The following is a 17,668-nucleotide window of genomic DNA, read 5'->3' as shown; positions in this document are numbered from 1 at the left end:
GGTTCTGCCGTTGCTGGGACGAAATAGGCCCATGCAGGCTTGAGCGACACTTAGAATCAAGTCATGCTCTACAAAAGAAAAATCGACGAAATCGTCCAAACTGGATAATTCCTTCCTTTCTTCCACTCTCTCTCTCTCTCTCTCGACTCCTGCCCGACCTCCTGAGGAGAAACAGTTCGTGACAACAGCATGAGCTCCAGTATTCTTACAGCTTCGCCCTCGTCGCAAAGCTCGATTGACCCTTCGTGACGACTTCAACAATCCTATCGACCTGTTGCAGTACCCATTCGCACCCTTCCTCACTCGCTAACCATTCCTGCCCTTCCACCTTCTCCTCCAACTCAGCCCCACTATTCGGTTCCAACGATTTCCTCAATCCAAACACGTGCGAAGTGACTTGGGGGCCTACTCCTCCCTGAGCTCGAAGACACGCGATCGCAACGACACTCGTCAAGACTCGACCGATCTTGGCGTGTCCATCTGTGGGGGCTCGAACGAAAGGATCGGCGAGGAGAGGACCGTAATGAGAGGAGAGGATGTGAACGGGTAGGTCTGGGTGAGATTCGCCGAGTTTTGAGAGGAGTTTTGCGTCGTGGGGTTGGTAGATCGACTTCCAGAGTGAGTGTGCTGATTTCGAGACGGTAGAGACAGTAGAAGGCGATTGTTCCCTTTTCGAACGAGACGGTTTCAGCGAAACTTGCGAATGAGAAAACTGGAAGAAAGACGAAATGCTCACCTCAAGGGTTGCGTCGAGAGTCTCTCTGCTATCTCAGGCTCAAGATGACTTCTCAAAGCTCCCAACGAGTTGATCGCCTGACACGAAAGCAGAGTCAGCTCACCGCAAACAGCTTCGAAAACTTTGCGAGACTCACCCTCGGGATTCCGCTGAACGAGATCGACTTCAACCCGGCTTCTCTCAGTATCTGGGCGCGAACACAGAATCCCTCTATCAGTCCCTCACGTACGAGAGGAAGAGATAGAGCGAGATCGAAAACCCACCGCGGCTACTTGAGTCGCCTTCCTCGTCCTCTCTGCCTGGTTGTTCGGTTCAAGATCTTTCGTAGCATATGAATACAGTGCGCATAACGTAGCTGGCGAGTTCAGGGTCACGAGAGCTGCTCCCTGTTGATCGAGATGAAGCCGGAGCGAGGTGAAATTTAGTGGGGAAGACCTCGTTCGAGGGAAGGAACGGTGGGACGTACAGAGAGTGTCAGCCATGTTGACTGACCTAGTCCATTCAAGGCGGCAGAGCTAGAGATCCCGTCGAAGAGTCGAGTTACGGAAGATTGAGATGGGAGTGGAATCGGTCCTGGTTGCGATGCGGGAGACTTGATCAGGTTTTTGAGTGTTGTAGAGAGCTTCACTGATGACATGGCGTTGAATGAGGGAAAGTGAGATGAAGTGGAGAAAGAGGTCCGTGATCAAACTTTTGAGACTCCGAACGCTCAGTCTCTTCGCAAGAATCTCAACGATACCAATACGTTTCTAGTTTGGTGTATACGGATTCCGTTTCAAGACACTAGGGAGAGCAAAGGTATAAAAAGACTGAACAACAGAGAGGGGTACTGAATGTGAGAGAACAAGGCAAAAAAACGCAAAAGGTTTGCTTTTAAGGTTAAGAGACGGGGGGAGAAAGGAGAAAGATCTATCGAAGGAGTGACTGAGGAACCCAAAGAGAAGACAGATTGACCCGAGGATACAAGAGGACGAGGAATAACAGCAGTCGTCAAGATTTACGTTTTCTGGCTTTATCTTCCGGTGTACTTGCGCTCGAGGTATCGGAGGATGGGGTATGAAACGGCGGTGAAGGCACCAGCAAGTTCGAATCTACACGTTACGTCAAGTTAGTTCTCCGAATCAGCAACCAGACGGAAGCTACGATGACTTACCCGAGATCTGCGCCAAAAGGTCCTCCGAACGTCCCGCCAATAACGGATAAGTACCACTCGGTCGACATTCCGAGCACTGCACCCGCGATACCAAACCCTGTAGCGAAGCCGGCGGCGACTCCCCAGGGCAGATTAGAGCGTTTGTCGTAATTTTCCAAATTGTAGCGCGCGAAAGATCCTCTGCGGAAGATGAAGTGTTCTTCGATGAGAATCGTCGAGTAGATGGCTAGCCAGTAGGAGAGGAGCACGAGAAGGGTGTCGAACCAGTGTTCGAAAGAGTTGTAACCGGTCAAAGCGAGGACGATGTCTGAAACAAAAGGAAATCAGCACGACAACTCGCGACGACGACAACATTAGACTTACAGATGACGGTGCAGACAATGCAGAGGAAGAAACGTGGTACGAGTTGGAACCATTTACCGAACGCTTGGAAAGTGAGAGCGAAAGAGTAAACGTTAGGGATATTGTTTGCGACGATCGACATGGCGAGAACGACGAGAAGGAATCGACCGAATCCTCCCATAGGACCAATAAGAGGAGCACCGAGAAGTCCACCGAGTCCTTGCTCTTCATACAGCGCTTGCCACGAAGGTTTCAATTCGAAGGTCGACATCGCGAGGGCTCCGAGGCATTCGAGGAAGATCATCGGGATGTTGAGACCGATGTAGGTCGAGAAGAAGACCTTCCAGTCGGGAGTGTTTTCAGGGAAGTTGACAGTGTAACTAAAACCGAATGGATCAGCGAACAATCCCCAGAAAAGTAGCGAAATTGAAAACTCACTCGGCGGCGAGGGAAGTCCAACCAAGAGCGAATCCAGCGACGGTTCCACCAAACGACAGAACGGAAGCAGCTTCGGATTCACCGACTCCCGCGAAACCTCCTTGCATGAAACGACCAGCTTGTCCGAGGTAGATGATGAAAATGATGAAAACTGGGATTGAAGAGTATCGTTCGATCGCGTGAACGTATCGGTAACCGAACAAGGCGACGACGAGGGTAACGATGGCGATGATGACGATTCCCGCGGGTTCAGGGAGTTTGTGGGTATCGGAAACGGCTCGAAGGGCAGAAGCTCCGACAATGGTGTTGATGGTCGACTGCGTGCGAGAGACGAGATTAGCTTTCGGTCACGTAGACAGAGAGTTCAAGTTGTACTCACCCATCCGACACAAGCGATACAGTTGAGGATAATGGGGAACCAAATCCAGATAGGACCAAACGAAAACCTTCCAATCATCATTTGACGAAGTCCGGTCGATTTACCCCAACACGAGAAGAGGGCGACGGGTAAAGTCGTCAAGAGGTTGAAGAAGAGGGCGGTCAAACACGCGTCCGAGGCGGAGAGACCGTGAACAGAAGTCGCGAGGGTACCGAGGGAAAAGGTTGAAATCGTCATGTTGGCGGATCCCCATAAGTATCCTGCATCGTAAACCGTGGTGTGGTGTCGTTCATTAGGCGGTACACGTTCAACTCCTCGAACCTACGCGCCCGGATCAAGGTTAGCAAGCCATCGAAAAAAAAGTTGGGAGGGCAGTAGTGTGACTTACCTCGACACCGTAACTGTCCAACTTCTTGGCTACTTTCCATAAGAATGCGAGGGGTTTAGGTAGGGTAGTCGAACGCTCGTCGGCGGCGGAAGTAACGTCGGTCTCCAATTGATCAGAACCCTTTTCCACCTCGTAGTCTGCCATCTTGTGGTCTTCTGAAACGGTGCTGCTGCTACTCATGTTGTGGGGAGAGCGAGGGGAATGGAGATAGAGAGAAGAGAGAGGGACAAGGGAGGGAGTCGGACCGTTTGGGGAGATAGGAAGAGAATCAAGGTCTCCCTTGTCGAGGACGGATTTTTTTTGTCGGAGTTGGAAGGAAATATTTTTCGGAGTCGAGAACCTCCAAAATTAGAGTGAGGTCGCGCGGTGAGCGATAAGGAAGCGATAAGTTTTAGCTTGCTTCTCAACTCCTCACGCGAGCAGCGACTCACACGACTAGAACCGATTCCCGTCCTCTCCTATGCTCACTGGAGACCTAGTGCTGCCGTAGCTATCACCTTCAAGTCAAACCGCCTATGTTTGAGCCGTAAAGGGAGAGTTCTGCTAGACGCTCGGACCACATTTATCTTTTTTCCGCCGGTTTCACTGTTCTCCCGTCTCCGAATGTCAAATCGCGGGCTGGACGCCGATTCCCGTTTGCCGCCAAAGTCCGACCTCTCGTTCCGTCCGACCTTGGAGCTGCTGAGAAGTGCTGGGGTCGATAAACTTCATCGCCAGCTCGTTCCGTCCTACTTGATCCGTCGCCTGAGGACGCTAATCTCTCGGCTTCAGCAAGAGTGTGAGCAAAGCTCAAACTCCACGGAAACTGACTTGAAATATTAGCCGCTCACCCGTTGGAATTAGAAATTCAAAACTTTCTCCCGCTTCTTCCTTACTCCTTCGTTACTTCACTCCATCGTCTGTGCACCAGCTCTCACAACCCTCCGAGCAACCTCAACTATGCTCGCTCCCTCCACACCCGTCAAGACTCCTCCCACAACTCAACCTCTCGAAAGTGATCTCCGAAACATCCAACATGCCATCTTCCAAGGCGAGCTGGGGTTATCTGAAAAGGGAGTACCGATCGGTGCTGCGTTAGTCAGGAACGACGGAGTCGTCATCGGAGTTGGACGGAATCGTCGAGTCCAAAAGAACTCTGCGATCTTACATGGAGAGACCGATTGCTTGAACATTATCGGACGGCTACCGGCTTCAATGTACAAGGATTGCACGTAGGTCCTCTCTTACCACGGGCGCGAGGAGCAGCGTCGCGAGGTTTCGTTTTTTTCATGAAGTCGGCTCACCCGTTTTCTCTCTTGACTCCCAACTGCAGGATGTACACCACGCTATCACCTTGCTCGATGTGCAGTGGTACAATGGTACTTTTCGGCATCAAGCGATGCGTCATGGGTGAGAACGAGACGTTCGTCGGTGAGTCTTTTTCGCAGAAAGTTATAGTTTTCGCTTTCTCTCGAGTGGTGTTCACCCTTTCGCTACTTACTCGCGCCCACGATAGGCGGAGAAAGTATCCTCAAAGACCATGGCGTCGAAGTTGTGAACTTGAACTTGGATTCTTGCAAAAACTTGATGAACAAGGTGAGTCGACTTTCCGGTTCTTGCTTGCTTTCGGGTCATCGTTATTGACACTTCGTGCTGCCGGTGCATCTCACTCGCTCAGTTCATCGAGCAATACCCTGAAGTCTGGAACGAAGATATCGGAGAGGAATAGACAGAGTTCTCTTTCCGAAAGTCTTAAAAGTCGCAATATCATAGAGCGTTGCCATCTCAAATCGGTTCCCGTCGCTTTTACCTGTTTTCGAACAAGTCCCGTACGTCAGACTTCTAGCGGCGGCGAGATGGCTTAGCCTGATCAGCTCGAAACGAATTCCGCAAACCACACAGGTCGCAAAGTCTCGTCTCTTCGCAAAGCCTCAGACGTTCGTCCTCTGCATCAGCGCTCTTGCCAGTCGAAAAGCGTGGATGCTGGTTCGTACCGCGGTCGCCAGCATCATGCGAGTCGGATGGACATGCACAGTGCTCGAGACCTGCGAAAACGAAAAGTGCTCTGTTCTCGATTTGCGTTTCCGTCGTACAGATTGACGCTTGTCACTTCGCTAGCAACAACCCGCTGACTCTGACCCTGTAGACCCAGCTCAATCGGTTGAAATGAATGACGTATTCCGACGCGACCTTGTCAAACGATTTTAGCGCGTCCAAAAGCTTCTCTCCTTCCTCCACCACATCTTTCACCATACGATGCTGTTCCCGAAAAGCGTCTTCCAACGAATCATTCAACACCTCGATCCAGTCGAAGGTAGACCCTCCATCGTCACGCTCGCGTATCTACATCGATGATGTACGAAACCGGGAAACTTATTCGTTTGTTCGAACCTCTTCATGAGCGATCGCGAAGAGAGGCCGAAATCCACTTCGAAATGGATCGATACGCTGTTCAGGGAGAAGGAGAACTCGAGGGACGAGAGTAAAGGATCGGGAGAGGGAGAGGATGGAACTATGGATAAATACGATGAAGCGGATGATGATTATTATCCCGAGGGTGGTTCGTTCGGCGGTTGGGGAGTCGGATCACTCGAAAAACTCGATCCGTACGACTGGGGACCTACAGATATCCTCGATCCAATCTCTTACCTCCAACTCGAAGCCCTCGATACGTATCCTCATCTCCGTCCACTCGTACAAGGAATCGATTTCAATGGAAGAAGTGAAGGAAAACCGACTTCACTCGCGATTCAACGAATTCTCAAGCTTTGTGGGAACGTCAGGTCAATCGTAATCCATCGAGGAGCCGTTCGTAAACTAGGGGAGGTCGCGGTTCGATTGATTCAACCCATCGTCGAGTTCGCTCCGAATCTCGAATCTCTTTCCCTCTTCGACCTCGACGGGGAGAATGGAGCGGGTTACCTCTACAAACGACTCCCCCAACTTAAACATCTCAAACACCTCTCCCTTTCCTTCGCCGAACCGGAAGACGGCCCTCCTCACGATTTCGACGTTGACGAGACGGAGGATCCGACCGACGACGAAGAAGACCTGAAATTGAATCTCTCGAAACTCTCTACCCCTCTCTCTTCCCTCACTCTCGGTAACGTCGCTACTAGCGATTTCTACGCTTCAATTCCCGATTCGTTCCATTCCTCAATCACTTCCCTCGGAGTTACAGTTCGTCGAGAAATCCCAGACCTTTCCTCATTCCGAAACCTCGAACATCTCACGATCAAGTTCGCTTTACCAAAAGACGTCGCCGAAACTCTCTCGAAGCTCTCCTCCTCCGCCTCTTCTTCTCCCGCTCCTCTTCCGAACCTCACTTCTGTCGAACTTCGATACTCTTCCGACCTGAACGGGATCGAGATGCAACAACAACACTTTGAACGGAAAGAAAAGATGCGGAATCGACAATACGGAGAATCCGACGACGAAAGTTCCGATGGATTCGACGAAGAAGAAGATGGAGGTTCAATCGTCGATATCTTTCGAAAACTTCCTTCGACCGTCACTACCCTTTCTATGCCGTACGTCTTTTGGCCCGAGGATCGTAAACAATTCAAACAAGCGATTCTCGTGAAAACTCTCCAGACTTCACTCAAGACGATCGCTTTGTACTTCGCAGACGGGGACGATGAGGAGGGTTGGGATGAAAAGGAATCGAAGAAAATTGGAAGAGAGTTGGAACAATGGGCGAATTCGACGGCGAATGCACTCGAGAAGAAGGGAGTGAATGTGATTAGGATCAAAGGGGAGGAGTTGCCGGAGAAGAGGGACGCGATTCATAGGATGACGAATGGATTGCATGAGAAACGGAAAGAAACGAAAAAGGGACGTGGGAGGCCAAGGAAAGTAAAGTGAATGTAGGCTGTAAATAACTCGTAATCTGTTCAGTTGTTCGACCGGAGTGAGATGAGAGCGATTGAGAGACTGCTTGCGAAGATTCAGAATTTCGCGAACTCGGACCCGACTTTTAACCTCACCTGCTCGCTTCATCGCATTGCCGACCTTCGTTACCATCTCTGTATCCTCTGTGACCACCGAACGCAACCCGATCTCTCTCGCGTCGCTCACAATCAGCTCTCATCAACTCTCCCTCATCCTAATGCGGTTCTCCGTTCGGCTCCTCGTCTCTGGCCGCTCAACTCGCCCGTTCAGTACAAGTACAAGATGCTCTCTACCTCCCAAGATCACTGTCAAGTCTGCCAAAGAACCGAGGAAAGTTTTGTTGGATGAGTATGGGAGAGAGCGGAGGCCTCTTCCTCCGTTGAACATGGACGGGAAAATCGTACAACCAGGTACGTAGCACTCTTTCCATTCTGATGAGCGGGTTGGGCTGAGTATGGACGAGTTTATAGAGCCAGAGAAGAAAGAATCGACAACTCGTTTGAAACGGACCGTTAAACGCAGGACGACTACCTCAGAAGTAGACGAGAAGGAGCAGAACGAGACCAGTGTAAAGACTGAGACGAAGGAGACGAGGAAAGATATGTCGGTATTGGAGGCGAGCGTCAGGAAAGATTTGGAAAAGTATCCAGATGCGATCTTACTCACTCAAGTCGGTTCATTCTTCGAGGTACGCCTTTCTACTGCCCCATATCTATTCAAGACGACTCTAACATGCTCTGTGTGACTAGTCATACTTTGATCAAGCTCGCACGGTCGCCTCAATACTCGGAATCAAACTGACTAGTAAACTCTTCGGGAAAGGTTCCAATCGAGCTCGCGAACCATTCTGCGGATTCCCCCTCTCTCATCTCATCAAACACGTCTCTACCCTCGTCGAAGCGGGTCACAAAGTCGTCATCGTTGAGGAATTCAAGGAGGCGGGAATGTCGAGTGGGTTGGTGACGAGAAAAGTTAGTCGAGTCGTTACTCCGGGAACTGGGGTCGACGAATCGTTCGTCGAAATGGAGAAGATGAATTTCGTACTCGCTCTCGGAGCGATCGAAGCCACAGAACCGGAAGGAGGAAAAGGAAAGAAGGGAAGACAAGAAATCGGATTAGCGTATCGAGATATTTCGACCGGAGCTTCTTTCACTCGAGTATCGACTCTCTCTTCGTTACGGGACGACATTCAACTAGTCCGACCGAAAGAAGTCGTCATTGACGAACGACTCGAGTCTCAACCGTTGGGGGAAAAGATTTTGACGATTCTCAAAGGTGAACAACAACGAGAATCCCTCATGGTCTCGGCCGTATCGACAAACGCGATTCCTTCTTCTTCGACGACGGTTCGTTCGGCTCAATCGGAAGCGGAACAAGTCCTCCTCGCTTACCTCGCGAGTACTCTCGTCGACCTCCCTCCGCCGAGAACACGGGCAACTTTCGTCGATCCGGCAGAGGTGATGCAACTCGATGCCGTCACTCTCAAGTCGTTGGAGATTCGGGAGAGTCTCAGAGGCGGAATCAAGGGAAGTTTGTTGCAAATTGTCAAACGAACCGTGACTCCGGGAGGAACTCGACTGTTAACCGAACGACTCAGTCAGTCTCGGGTCCTTTCACTCTCCACGTGGCACGACGCAAGAAGACTGACCTTGTTCTCATCGCAGCTTCACCTTCGACAAATCTCGACGAGATCAACTCCCGACTCACGCTCGTTCAAGTTTTCCTCGACCGAATCCCTTCCTCTCGTTCCTACCTCCGCGCCCTCCTTCGTACTCTCGACGACACCCCTCGGTTCCTTCAACGTCTCTACCTCCGTCGAGGATCCGCCTTCGATCTCCTCGGACTGAAGAAAACGATGCGAGCCCTAGAAACGATTCGACGAGATATCGACGCCCGAGTACCTTCTCTCAAAGCCTCGAAACGAGCGATCCGTGAATCTGGGTTCGACAGTTCAGAAGAGATCGCAGTGTTGAGGGGACTGATCGACAAGTTGGGGAACTTCGAAAAGTTGGCGAGCGAGATTGAAACGGCGATTGACGAGGACGCTTTGATGGCGAGAACGAGGGAGGAGGAGAGGAGAGCGATGACGGAAGAAGTGTATGGAGAGAGACAGAGGGAGAGACAAGAGGAGGAAGAAACGGCAGAGAGAGCAGAGGGAGATGGACTTTGGGGAGAAGATCAACCGTGGGTTATCAGAGAATCGTCAGTTTCTTCCCTAGTGATTCAGCATAGGTTCTTCTCTCGCTGAACCTGGGAGATGCGACAGATTCTCACCTGCCCTGAAGAAACTACATAAGGAGCTCGAGATTCTACGGGATCGAGCTTTCAAGTTGCAAACGGATCTTCGTGAACGCTACTCTTCGAAGAACCTCACGCTCAAGATCATCCCCAAAATCGGAGCAGCTGTACATATCTTGACGAGGGAAGGAGTCGCCAAGATCGAAGCGGACGAGACGGCTCATCTCTTTCAAAAGAGCAATTCGACGAGAGCTTACGTTATTCGCGTGAGTCTTTACTCTCCCGGTCGAAGATACTCCACTCCACTCAGTAAATTCGTCGCTCGACAGGATTGGGTTCACCTCTGGAAAAAGCTCGAGACCGTTTCGACTCAGATTCAAGAAGTCGAGAAAGAAACGATCGATATCCTGACTGCTCGAGTCCTCGACAACTACGATAACCTACTGAAGACTGCCGACGCTCTCGCAGAGCTCGATGTCGTGATGGGACTCGCAGAACTTGCTCAGGAGAAAAGATGGACGAAACCGACGATCGACTCTAGGCAAGCTCTCTTTTCGTCGTTCTGTCGCTTCGAAGGGGTAGCTAATACTATCTGACTCTCATTGACAGTCAATCACTCGATATTGTCAAAGGAAGGCATCCGACTGTCGAAACGGCTCTGTTGCATCAAAATCGAGAATTCACAGCAAACTCTGTCGCTTTTCGACACCCCGACGAAGACAAGGTCGAAGATCCATCCTTCATGCACATCCTCACCGGACCCGTATGCTGATCCTTTTCCCTCGAATCGACAATAGAGCTGACCCTCGGATGAGTTGATTCAGAACATGGCGGGCAAAAGTACATTCCTTCGACAAACCGCTTTGATCACGATTCTCGCCCAAGCTGGTTCTTTCGTTCCGGCCGAATCGGCTCGTATCGGTATCTTTGACAAAGTCTTCAGTCGAGTTGGAGCGAGGGATGAACTCGATCGAGATCGAAGTACGTTCATGATCGAGATGGATGAAGCTACGAGTATTCTCGAAAACGCGACGAGTAGATCTCTCGTAAGTCACTCTCTTTCCTCTCTCTCTCGCCTGTTCTCACTCTGACCTCGGTTGGTGATGCGCGGTAGGTCCTCCTCGACGAGCTCGGACGCGGAACTTCCCCAATAGATGGCCTTGCAATCGCTTTCGCGGCAGTCGAGCACTTGACCCACGTCAACCGATGCAGAACACTCTTTGCGACGCATTATCACATGCTCGGGAAGCTGTTGGGCTACGACGAGACGGATTCGAAAGGGAAAGGAAATTGGAGAGGAGTCGAATTTTGGTGTACGAACGTCGAGGAAGATTCGGTGAGATTGCTCTTTTCCATTAGCCGTGCAAGCGAGCGACTGGCTGATGCAGATCGATCTCGCAGAACTCTGTTCGGTATCTTCACGAGATTCGAAGAGGCCTCAACAATGATTCAGCTGGCTTGATCATCGCTCGTTTGGCCGGAATGCCTCCTCGAGCGATTCAAACTGCGAAGGAGTTGAGGGACAAGTTCTTAGCCGGTCTGATATGATATGGAATTACGCAGAAAGGGGATAGTAGGAAAAGCTGCAAAATTGTGACATGAAGCAACAAGGTAAAAACAACTGAGAGAAAGGGTATCGCGATAGAATAGTATCAGTAACCTGAATCAGAGTGAAGAGTTGGAGAAGTGTGATAATTCTGCTGCGATTGTTGACTGCTGCGAGGGTGCAAATGTTGCGAAGATTGAGAAACGGGAGTGTTTTGATTACTTCCTCCTCCTCCCGTGCCGTTACTGCTGCTCTGTTGAGCTTGAGGTGGAGCGTGATCTCGTTGGTACGTTCTTTCGGCGAGTCGAATTCGATCTCCAGAGACCATCGTCGCGAACTGTAGGCGTTTCCGTGAATAAGAGGTCAGTGCGATGAATACAAACTTCTTTTATCATGGAGAAAGCCCACCTTGTGACCAATCGGCCACACCGCTCCAACTCGTTCCATCGCATCACACAACGCATCGACAATGTTCAACCTCTGTTCGAAATACGACGGAGGGAAAACGTCGTCTCCCGAGAGAAGTCCGGGTCGATTTGAATGAGCTGGAACGTTTTCCGTTCGATCTCGAGAATTCACTGAAAGGAGAAAGAGAGAGAGTCAATTGACGCTCAATCGAGCCGGGCTAGGTCGCTCACCTAGTGCCGTCCAATCTCCGATCGTATACTTGGCCGGGAACGCGACACAGTAGAGAACGTCTGGAGCGAGAAAACAAGAGTCAGCACCTCGAATAAGCAAGGATTTGGAAGATTGTAGACTGACAGGGTACGAAAGAAGTGAACGTATTGATCCTCGAACGATGAAGAGAAGTGCGAGAATTTTCGTATCCAGCGAGTTGCGAGACGATCTATGTGCGATGACTCCAATGAATACCGCTCGGATAAATTCGAGGGAAGTCTCGCTCACCTCATAGAGAGAATGTATCGCTTCCCAGCACCTTTGCAGACTGTATTCTGCCGTTCCGATGAAGATTGGAGCCGTAGGATCGAAAGGAAGTTGTTGAAGTCCAGTCGAAGCTCGAAGATGATGAAGGTTGACCAACAAGCTGCGCGTGGAAGGATTTCTACAAATCAGCTACAGCACACGAGTCTGTCTCGAGAGACCCAACACGTACCAATTGACGACGAGCAAAGTCATGATGACAGGTCCATCGACTCCTTTATGTTGAGTAGCTTTCATCGCCGCGAGTTGACCAAGTTTGCTTCGAACGAAATCTAACAATTTGTCCATTTCGAGCATGTCCGAAGTCGTGAAGAGTGGATCGGCGGCTACGTTCTTGTTCCACGGTCCTGAAGCGGGCGGACCTAAGAAATGAAAATCGAATTTCCGTGAGCTTCTTTCATCCCGATCGCGAAGGATAGGTAAGAGAGCGGCTCACCTGAAGGACGATAGGTCTCCAATTGAACTCTCCCTCCAACCCATGCGGCACGACACAACCAAGCGAACGTTCCAACTCGTTTCCTCTCGTTTCCAGGTTTCGAAGCCTCTGCGTCTTCGGCTTCCAACCCTTCAGGAGGCCACCAGAGAGGATTGTCGTCCGAAGAGCAGAGACCGGTCTCGTATAGGGCTTCGTCGCAAGGGAGGAGGATTCGGAGATCAGGTTCTGCGATCGCTGAAGGCCACCCGACACATCCTTGCTCGAATCGATCAATCACGAAGACAGCGCACCTAGCAGGGAAACGAGTGTCAATGACCGCGTCGAGCGAGAGAGGGCCGGAGGGGAGGGGCTTCACTCACATTGTCCTTCGACATTCTTCCAGGAGAACTCCATCGATCGGTAATTCGTGCAACGCGGGAGGTCTCAACCTCTTATCTCCGCTCGTTCCACACCTCTCACTCAGCCTATCTTCGTCCATCCTATGCAGACCCAACATCGCAGCGATCCTTACCGCTTGACCTGTCACGAGACCGAGAAAGAAAGTTTCAAGGTCAAAACTTGAATCTCGAGACTCGCGACTGAAAGAGAGTAATGAAAACTCACCAATACTCAAAAACGCTCTCTGATGATCACTCTGACCCATTTCCAACAACGCCAACAACGTCAAAGCCTGTACCATCTCGACGGTCAAACTCGCAATTCTCCCGCCCGACGGTCTCACTCCCGCCTGAATCGCGACTTCGACTTTTGCCCTCGCGGCGTTGTACCATCTCGTTTGTTGAGCGCGGATTTGAGGGGAATCGTGATAGGCGGCGGCGACGGCGAGAACGGCGAAAATGAGAGAGAGGGAAGGAGGGGAAGAGAGAGAAGCGGGATGGCGGAGAGTGTAGAGGAATCGAGGACGGTGGAGGAAAGGTAGGTGCTGATGAATCGTCGCAAAGTAGATGTTCGCTCTACAATCGAGTTCAACAGTCCAGTCAGTCATGACAGAAAGCCGAGAGGCGAGGAACAGGAAGGAGAGAAACTGACAATTCAACCATGAGATCAATTTCGGGTAATTCCGCCGCCGACCAAATCGTCGAAAGTTCTCCATCCTGCTGTTGTTTCTGATCCATCCCATTCAAGCCGTTCAACCCTCCTAACGAGATTCCGTTTCGATCTGGACTCGCGAGTGCAGATTGACCGTCGAACGGATGTCTTCCAGTCATCGCCGAGGGAGGAGATTGCGCCGCGAGGTTTGCAGCAGTGAGAGCAGCCGCGGAAGGTATCGAACTGAATCCTCCGAAATCGTTCGCGAGGGTTGAAGTCGTTCCTCCGACTGGACTGATTTGATGTAGAGAACCGGGTGAACCATCTTCGACTCCTCCTCCTCCTGCAGATCCAGATCCGTTTGGCTGATAGTTCGCGGCAGCGACAGGGGAGAAATGTTGAGGGTTGATCAGATCTGAAAGCTGAGGAGTTGGATTCATTGGGAATGGGAAAGATTGTAGATGAGCTTGAGGAATCATCGTCGGGGAGGTACTGGTTCCGTTGACGTTGGCGTTATTCGTCGAAATGATCGAGTGAGGCGGAGGGAGAGGGAACGCTTCAGAATGAGCTCGTGGAGGATCGACGTTGTAGAGGTACGGTGATTCGAGCGTATGCGGCTGATGAGCTGGAGGTGGAGGATGATGCGTTGAAGCACTCGGGAAAGGCTGAGAAGGGAATCCGGGAAATTGAGAATTGATAGAAGAGCTGAATTCTCCCGTTTGATCGTCTCCTCCTGGCATATTGAGGGAAGGAAAACTCGCACTTCGATCGTGTTGCGGTCGATTGTTCGGGGTAGAGGTTGAGGTTGAGAGGTCGCCGAATTGCGAGCCGTCCAAGAGGCGGGCTCGAGTCGCGGAAGTCGAAGTCGAAGTCGAAGCTTGATCTGGAGCGGGAGTCGCTGCTTCACTTCGTCGATAGTTTTCGAGTTCGGCTTCGAGTGATCCTACAGAGAGACACTCATCTTTCAGATTCAGCTGATGTCTAGTTGGAACAGGTGCTGAACGAGAGAGGCCTCACGAATTCTTTCTTCCAATTCTTTCGTTCTCTCCTGAGCCGGATCTGGGGAAGCAGGAAACTTCCGCACCATCAGTCTCCAGTACTCTGTTAGAATAATCTATTGGGAGCTCACCTCCGTAAACACACTCATGGCTCAACCTCAAGCAAGTCGCACATTTTGGTTTCACTCCATCGCATCTCTGCGAAACTCGAGCTCTTCAATCAGTTTCACCTCTCCGCGCCGGATAACCATCGCACTGGATAAACTTACGAGTTTCCTCTTCCTACACAACGTGCACGCGTTCCCCCTTTTCAACGGAGGAGCGGCACTTCTGTTCTTCCTCTGAGAATTCCCAGACTTGGCTGGAGTTGAACCCCCGGCTGCAGCTGGACTATCCTCTTCCTTGACTTCTGGTGTAACTTGTTCATCTTCTTCGTCCAATTGATCGGCTGAGCGCTTTCGAGAAGAGGAAGTTGATTGTTGTGGTGGTTGATTGCCGGAGACTGAAGCAGCGACGCGGTATTGACTTTGGTGCTCGTAGGACTGATGCTGGGGAGGTAGGTAATGGTGCTGCTGATGATGCTGGTGCGGATCCATCGTTAGCACCCTCTCTCTCTCGCCTCGAACGAGTTGATCGTCTTCCTTGGTTCGTTTCGGATTTCGTGGGGAGAGTTGGAAGAGACTAGGGAGGTCGATTGGTGGAAATGGCGCGTTATAGTTTCGCACTGGCAGGAAACGGTCGATTTCGGACAAGGTAGCAGAGGAAGAGAGAGCGCAGGCAAGGAACGACTTCCGAGCGAGAAGGTTCGAATATTTCCAGCATTCTCGGACTCTGGCTCGATTTTGGAACTATGCATGTGATACTGCAACGAACGGATCTATACAGTCGAAATACTGTAGCGGATGAGGTCGTGAGGGGTATTCAAGAAAATCCCGCTTCCGAGAACTCGTCGTCGTCTTCTCTTCTTCCTGTCACTCCGCTTCACTCGTTACCAGCTCGACCGATCATGCCAGCTTCGAATCAGAAACCCTCCATGTCGTGAGTCGAGCTCTTCCTCTTTCTTTCTGACCTCGCAGTAGGTGCTCCCCTTCGAAAGGACGTGCCATCTCTCGAGCTCTCTTCATCACCTCCTTCGACTCTAGAAACTACGAATACTGACTGAGGATGTATCACTGTAACCTAGGGAGCTCAAACTCCGACGACTAACGGAGCACAACCAGCGTTTGAGGGAAGATCTCGAGAGACAAAGGGTTAGGGTTTCAGAAGCTTCTGCATCGTGAGTCCTTCATTCTGTTCGAGAGTAGCTCGCTTGGTCACTCTCTGGTGACTCTGGCGAGCGACGGGAGAGCGAAACCTCCTTCTCTTCCTCTTCTTTCTCCCCCACCAACCAAATTCCCTCGAGAGGTTCGTACTGACTGACTCTTCTTGTGATGCATGTGATTAGACTGATTCGATACTGCAAGACTACGAGGGATTACCTGTGTCCATCAGTTTGGGGTCCCGTTCAAAAGGGTGAAGATCCCTATGCTCCTCAAGCTTCGGGAGGAGTGCGTTTCCCCTTCCTCGCTCTCCCTTCTGCCTCCATCCGAGACGCTAACACTCACTTGTTCCATCTCTTCAGTGCTGTACTATCCAATAAACAGCTCCGCCTTCGATACCACCTCCTATACCTGTACTTTAGCCCCTACCCATTTCTCTCCTCTCTCTCTCTCTCGTCTTCCCTTCCATGATACCAAACAGCGATTCAATTCGCTTTATATTTTTCGATTCACACACAAATACCACACACCTATCAACCGCTTTATTCGCCAACTCTAGCGCTTTGCATATTTCGTCGTCACTTCGTCCCTCCTCCTCCTCCTCTCACTCGCCTTCCTCTGCTCTTCTCCCTCCTCTTCACCGGCCCGATATTCTAGTCTCTCCATTTATTCCCTCGCCCCTTCATCCTACGACCCGCAATTGTTTTGTTTATCGTCCATCCCGTTTTTTGTCTCGTTCTTCTCCTTGGTTTTATTCAGTCTCTCGTGTTTTTTGTGCCTCCTTCCTCTTCATGCAGTACCATCTTTCCTTCTTTTCCTTCCTTTACGTCTCGTCTTCGCCGGCCCTCCCTCCCGCGTATGTTTAAGGAGAGTCTTCCGACACGAACTTTCCGGCTTTTCGTCGTCGAGTTCGGATTTGGTCTCGTAGTTCTATCGTTTTGCCTCTTCCGGCGAATGAAGTACCTCCACCTTCGATGATTTGTTCCAAAGCTTTCAGGATCTCGTCATCGTCATCGTCATCGTCGGAGGATTGGCAGTGTTTCTCGCGAGGAGCGTTCGAACTTCCGGTGCGAGGCTTGTTTCGATCGAGGGAGCTTCGTCGACGCCGAGGCGAGCGGAACGGAAGTGGTGTCGGATTGATTCGGCCTGGCGGAGAGTTGTGAAGCGGGTCAGGTTGATGCGTCGAATTGAGCGGATTCGCAAGATTTGAACTTGACGAATCTCTGCGATGTACATTCGCGGCTCGTTAGCACTTCTTGACGCTCGAGCTTCGTAGACTGACAACGACGGCAACTGACCCAGATCCGTCGTTGCCGTGACGTGGTGCGTTCGCTTTGGAGTCTCGCTCGTTCAGTCTCTTCCGTTTCCTCTCGTTCCCGTCGAGCACTCCTTCCGCATCTGCAGGTCCCTTGCGTCGTTTCCTCTTCGGGCTCGGGCTCTCGACCTCCCTCGGAGGCTTGAACGATGAAAACACCCCAACTTCCAACGCCGCGCTCGAAAGCAAGTCATCGTCGCCTTTTGAAGCAGAAGCAGCGACTGATCCTTTCGCTTCCGTCCTGATTAGTTTATCCAGGAATAAACCTGTGTCTTGTCGAGGAGAAGGCGCAGGCGGAGCAGAGAATAGAGCAGGAGGAGGGAATTCGGAGCGAGAGCGAGGAGACTTGAATGGTCGGTTCAGAGCGTGGGGACGAGCTTTAGGACTGCCAGAAGAAGAAGAGGGAGTCGTCTGTGAAAGACGAACTTAGCACGCTGAGAGTAGCGAGAGTCGGCTGGCGGAGGTAAGAACGACCGACCTGATTGTGAGGAGAAGAAGACGAAGTTTTCGTTTCGATTCCTTCTTCGTCTGCAGTGTGCGGAACAGTCGGATAGGGTACAGGCGGGTAAGACATCGCTAGCAAAGGCAGCGAGGCAGCG

General features: G+C 51.2%; 8 protein-coding genes across 8 annotated transcripts; 4 read left to right on the top strand and 4 right to left on the bottom strand.

Annotated features, from left to right (window-relative positions):
• Positions 1 to 205: 205 nt before the first annotated feature.
• On the bottom strand, positions 206 to 1,373 carry JCM6883_006740 (uncharacterized protein; the record flags this gene model as incomplete). Its single annotated transcript, XM_076629761.1, has 5 exons — positions 206 to 668; positions 737 to 813; positions 873 to 923; positions 1,000 to 1,122; positions 1,203 to 1,373. 5 exons carry the CDS (start codon positions 1,371 to 1,373, stop codon positions 206 to 208), a joined length of 885 nt encoding a protein of 294 aa, XP_076490388.1.
• Positions 1,374 to 1,748: 375 nt separating this feature from the next.
• Positions 1,749 to 3,616, bottom strand: JCM6883_006739 (uncharacterized protein; the record flags this gene model as incomplete). The annotated part of the gene is made up of 6 exons (XM_076629760.1): positions 1,749 to 1,827; positions 1,890 to 2,196; positions 2,253 to 2,611; positions 2,670 to 2,986; positions 3,049 to 3,369; positions 3,437 to 3,616. 6 exons carry the CDS (start codon positions 3,614 to 3,616, stop codon positions 1,749 to 1,751), a joined length of 1,563 nt encoding a protein of 520 aa, XP_076490387.1.
• A 759-nt stretch (positions 3,617 to 4,375) lies between these two features.
• FCY1 (cytosine deaminase) lies at positions 4,376 to 5,144 on the top strand (the record flags this gene model as incomplete). Its single annotated transcript, XM_076629759.1, has 4 exons — positions 4,376 to 4,647; positions 4,749 to 4,846; positions 4,932 to 5,011; positions 5,094 to 5,144. 4 exons carry the CDS (start codon positions 4,376 to 4,378, stop codon positions 5,142 to 5,144), a joined length of 501 nt encoding a protein of 166 aa, XP_076490386.1.
• A 668-nt stretch (positions 5,145 to 5,812) lies between these two features.
• JCM6883_006737 (uncharacterized protein) lies at positions 5,813 to 7,279 on the top strand (the record flags this gene model as incomplete). Its single annotated transcript, XM_076629758.1, has 1 exon — positions 5,813 to 7,279. One exon carries the CDS (start codon positions 5,813 to 5,815, stop codon positions 7,277 to 7,279), a length of 1,467 nt encoding a protein of 488 aa, XP_076490385.1.
• Positions 7,280 to 7,691: 412 nt separating this feature from the next.
• JCM6883_006736 (uncharacterized protein) lies at positions 7,692 to 11,092 on the top strand (the record flags this gene model as incomplete). Its single annotated transcript, XM_076629757.1, has 10 exons — positions 7,692 to 7,716; positions 7,777 to 7,994; positions 8,056 to 8,902; positions 8,971 to 9,508; positions 9,573 to 9,810; positions 9,874 to 10,085; positions 10,154 to 10,307; positions 10,369 to 10,590; positions 10,659 to 10,880; positions 10,946 to 11,092. The coding sequence occupies 10 exons, from the start codon at positions 7,692 to 7,694 to the stop codon at positions 11,090 to 11,092; spliced, it is 2,823 nt and encodes a 940-aa protein (XP_076490384.1).
• A 104-nt stretch (positions 11,093 to 11,196) lies between these two features.
• Positions 11,197 to 15,091, bottom strand: JCM6883_006735 (Zn(II)2Cys6 transcription factor; the record flags this gene model as incomplete). The annotated part of the gene is made up of 13 exons (XM_076629756.1): positions 11,197 to 11,427; positions 11,499 to 11,668; positions 11,729 to 11,788; positions 11,853 to 11,937; positions 11,997 to 12,135; positions 12,205 to 12,394; positions 12,469 to 12,758; positions 12,828 to 12,987; positions 13,072 to 13,421; positions 13,498 to 14,440; positions 14,515 to 14,556; positions 14,627 to 14,693; positions 14,765 to 15,091. 13 exons carry the CDS (start codon positions 15,089 to 15,091, stop codon positions 11,197 to 11,199), a joined length of 3,054 nt encoding a protein of 1,017 aa, XP_076490383.1.
• A 410-nt stretch (positions 15,092 to 15,501) lies between these two features.
• On the top strand, positions 15,502 to 16,134 carry STE18 (Ste18p; the record flags this gene model as incomplete). The annotated part of the gene is made up of 4 exons (XM_076629755.1): positions 15,502 to 15,533; positions 15,679 to 15,771; positions 15,940 to 16,042; positions 16,117 to 16,134. 4 exons carry the CDS (start codon positions 15,502 to 15,504, stop codon positions 16,132 to 16,134), a joined length of 246 nt encoding a protein of 81 aa, XP_076490382.1.
• A 482-nt stretch (positions 16,135 to 16,616) lies between these two features.
• On the bottom strand, positions 16,617 to 17,643 carry JCM6883_006733 (uncharacterized protein; the record flags this gene model as incomplete). The annotated part of the gene is made up of 3 exons (XM_076629754.1): positions 16,617 to 16,977; positions 17,053 to 17,480; positions 17,548 to 17,643. The coding sequence occupies 3 exons, from the start codon at positions 17,641 to 17,643 to the stop codon at positions 16,617 to 16,619; spliced, it is 885 nt and encodes a 294-aa protein (XP_076490381.1).
• Between the last annotated feature and the right edge of the window lie 25 nt (positions 17,644 to 17,668).

Source organism: Sporobolomyces salmoneus, assembly GCF_050403485.1.
Source record: "Sporobolomyces salmoneus JCM6883 DNA, S_salmoneus_JCM6883_v1_ctg6, whole genome shotgun sequence".
Classification (NCBI taxonomy): Eukaryota; Fungi; Basidiomycota; class Microbotryomycetes; order Sporidiobolales; family Sporidiobolaceae; genus Sporobolomyces; species Sporobolomyces salmoneus.
The sequence above is the reverse complement of the archived record's forward strand: the minus strand, read 5'-3'. Positions and strand labels throughout refer to the sequence as shown.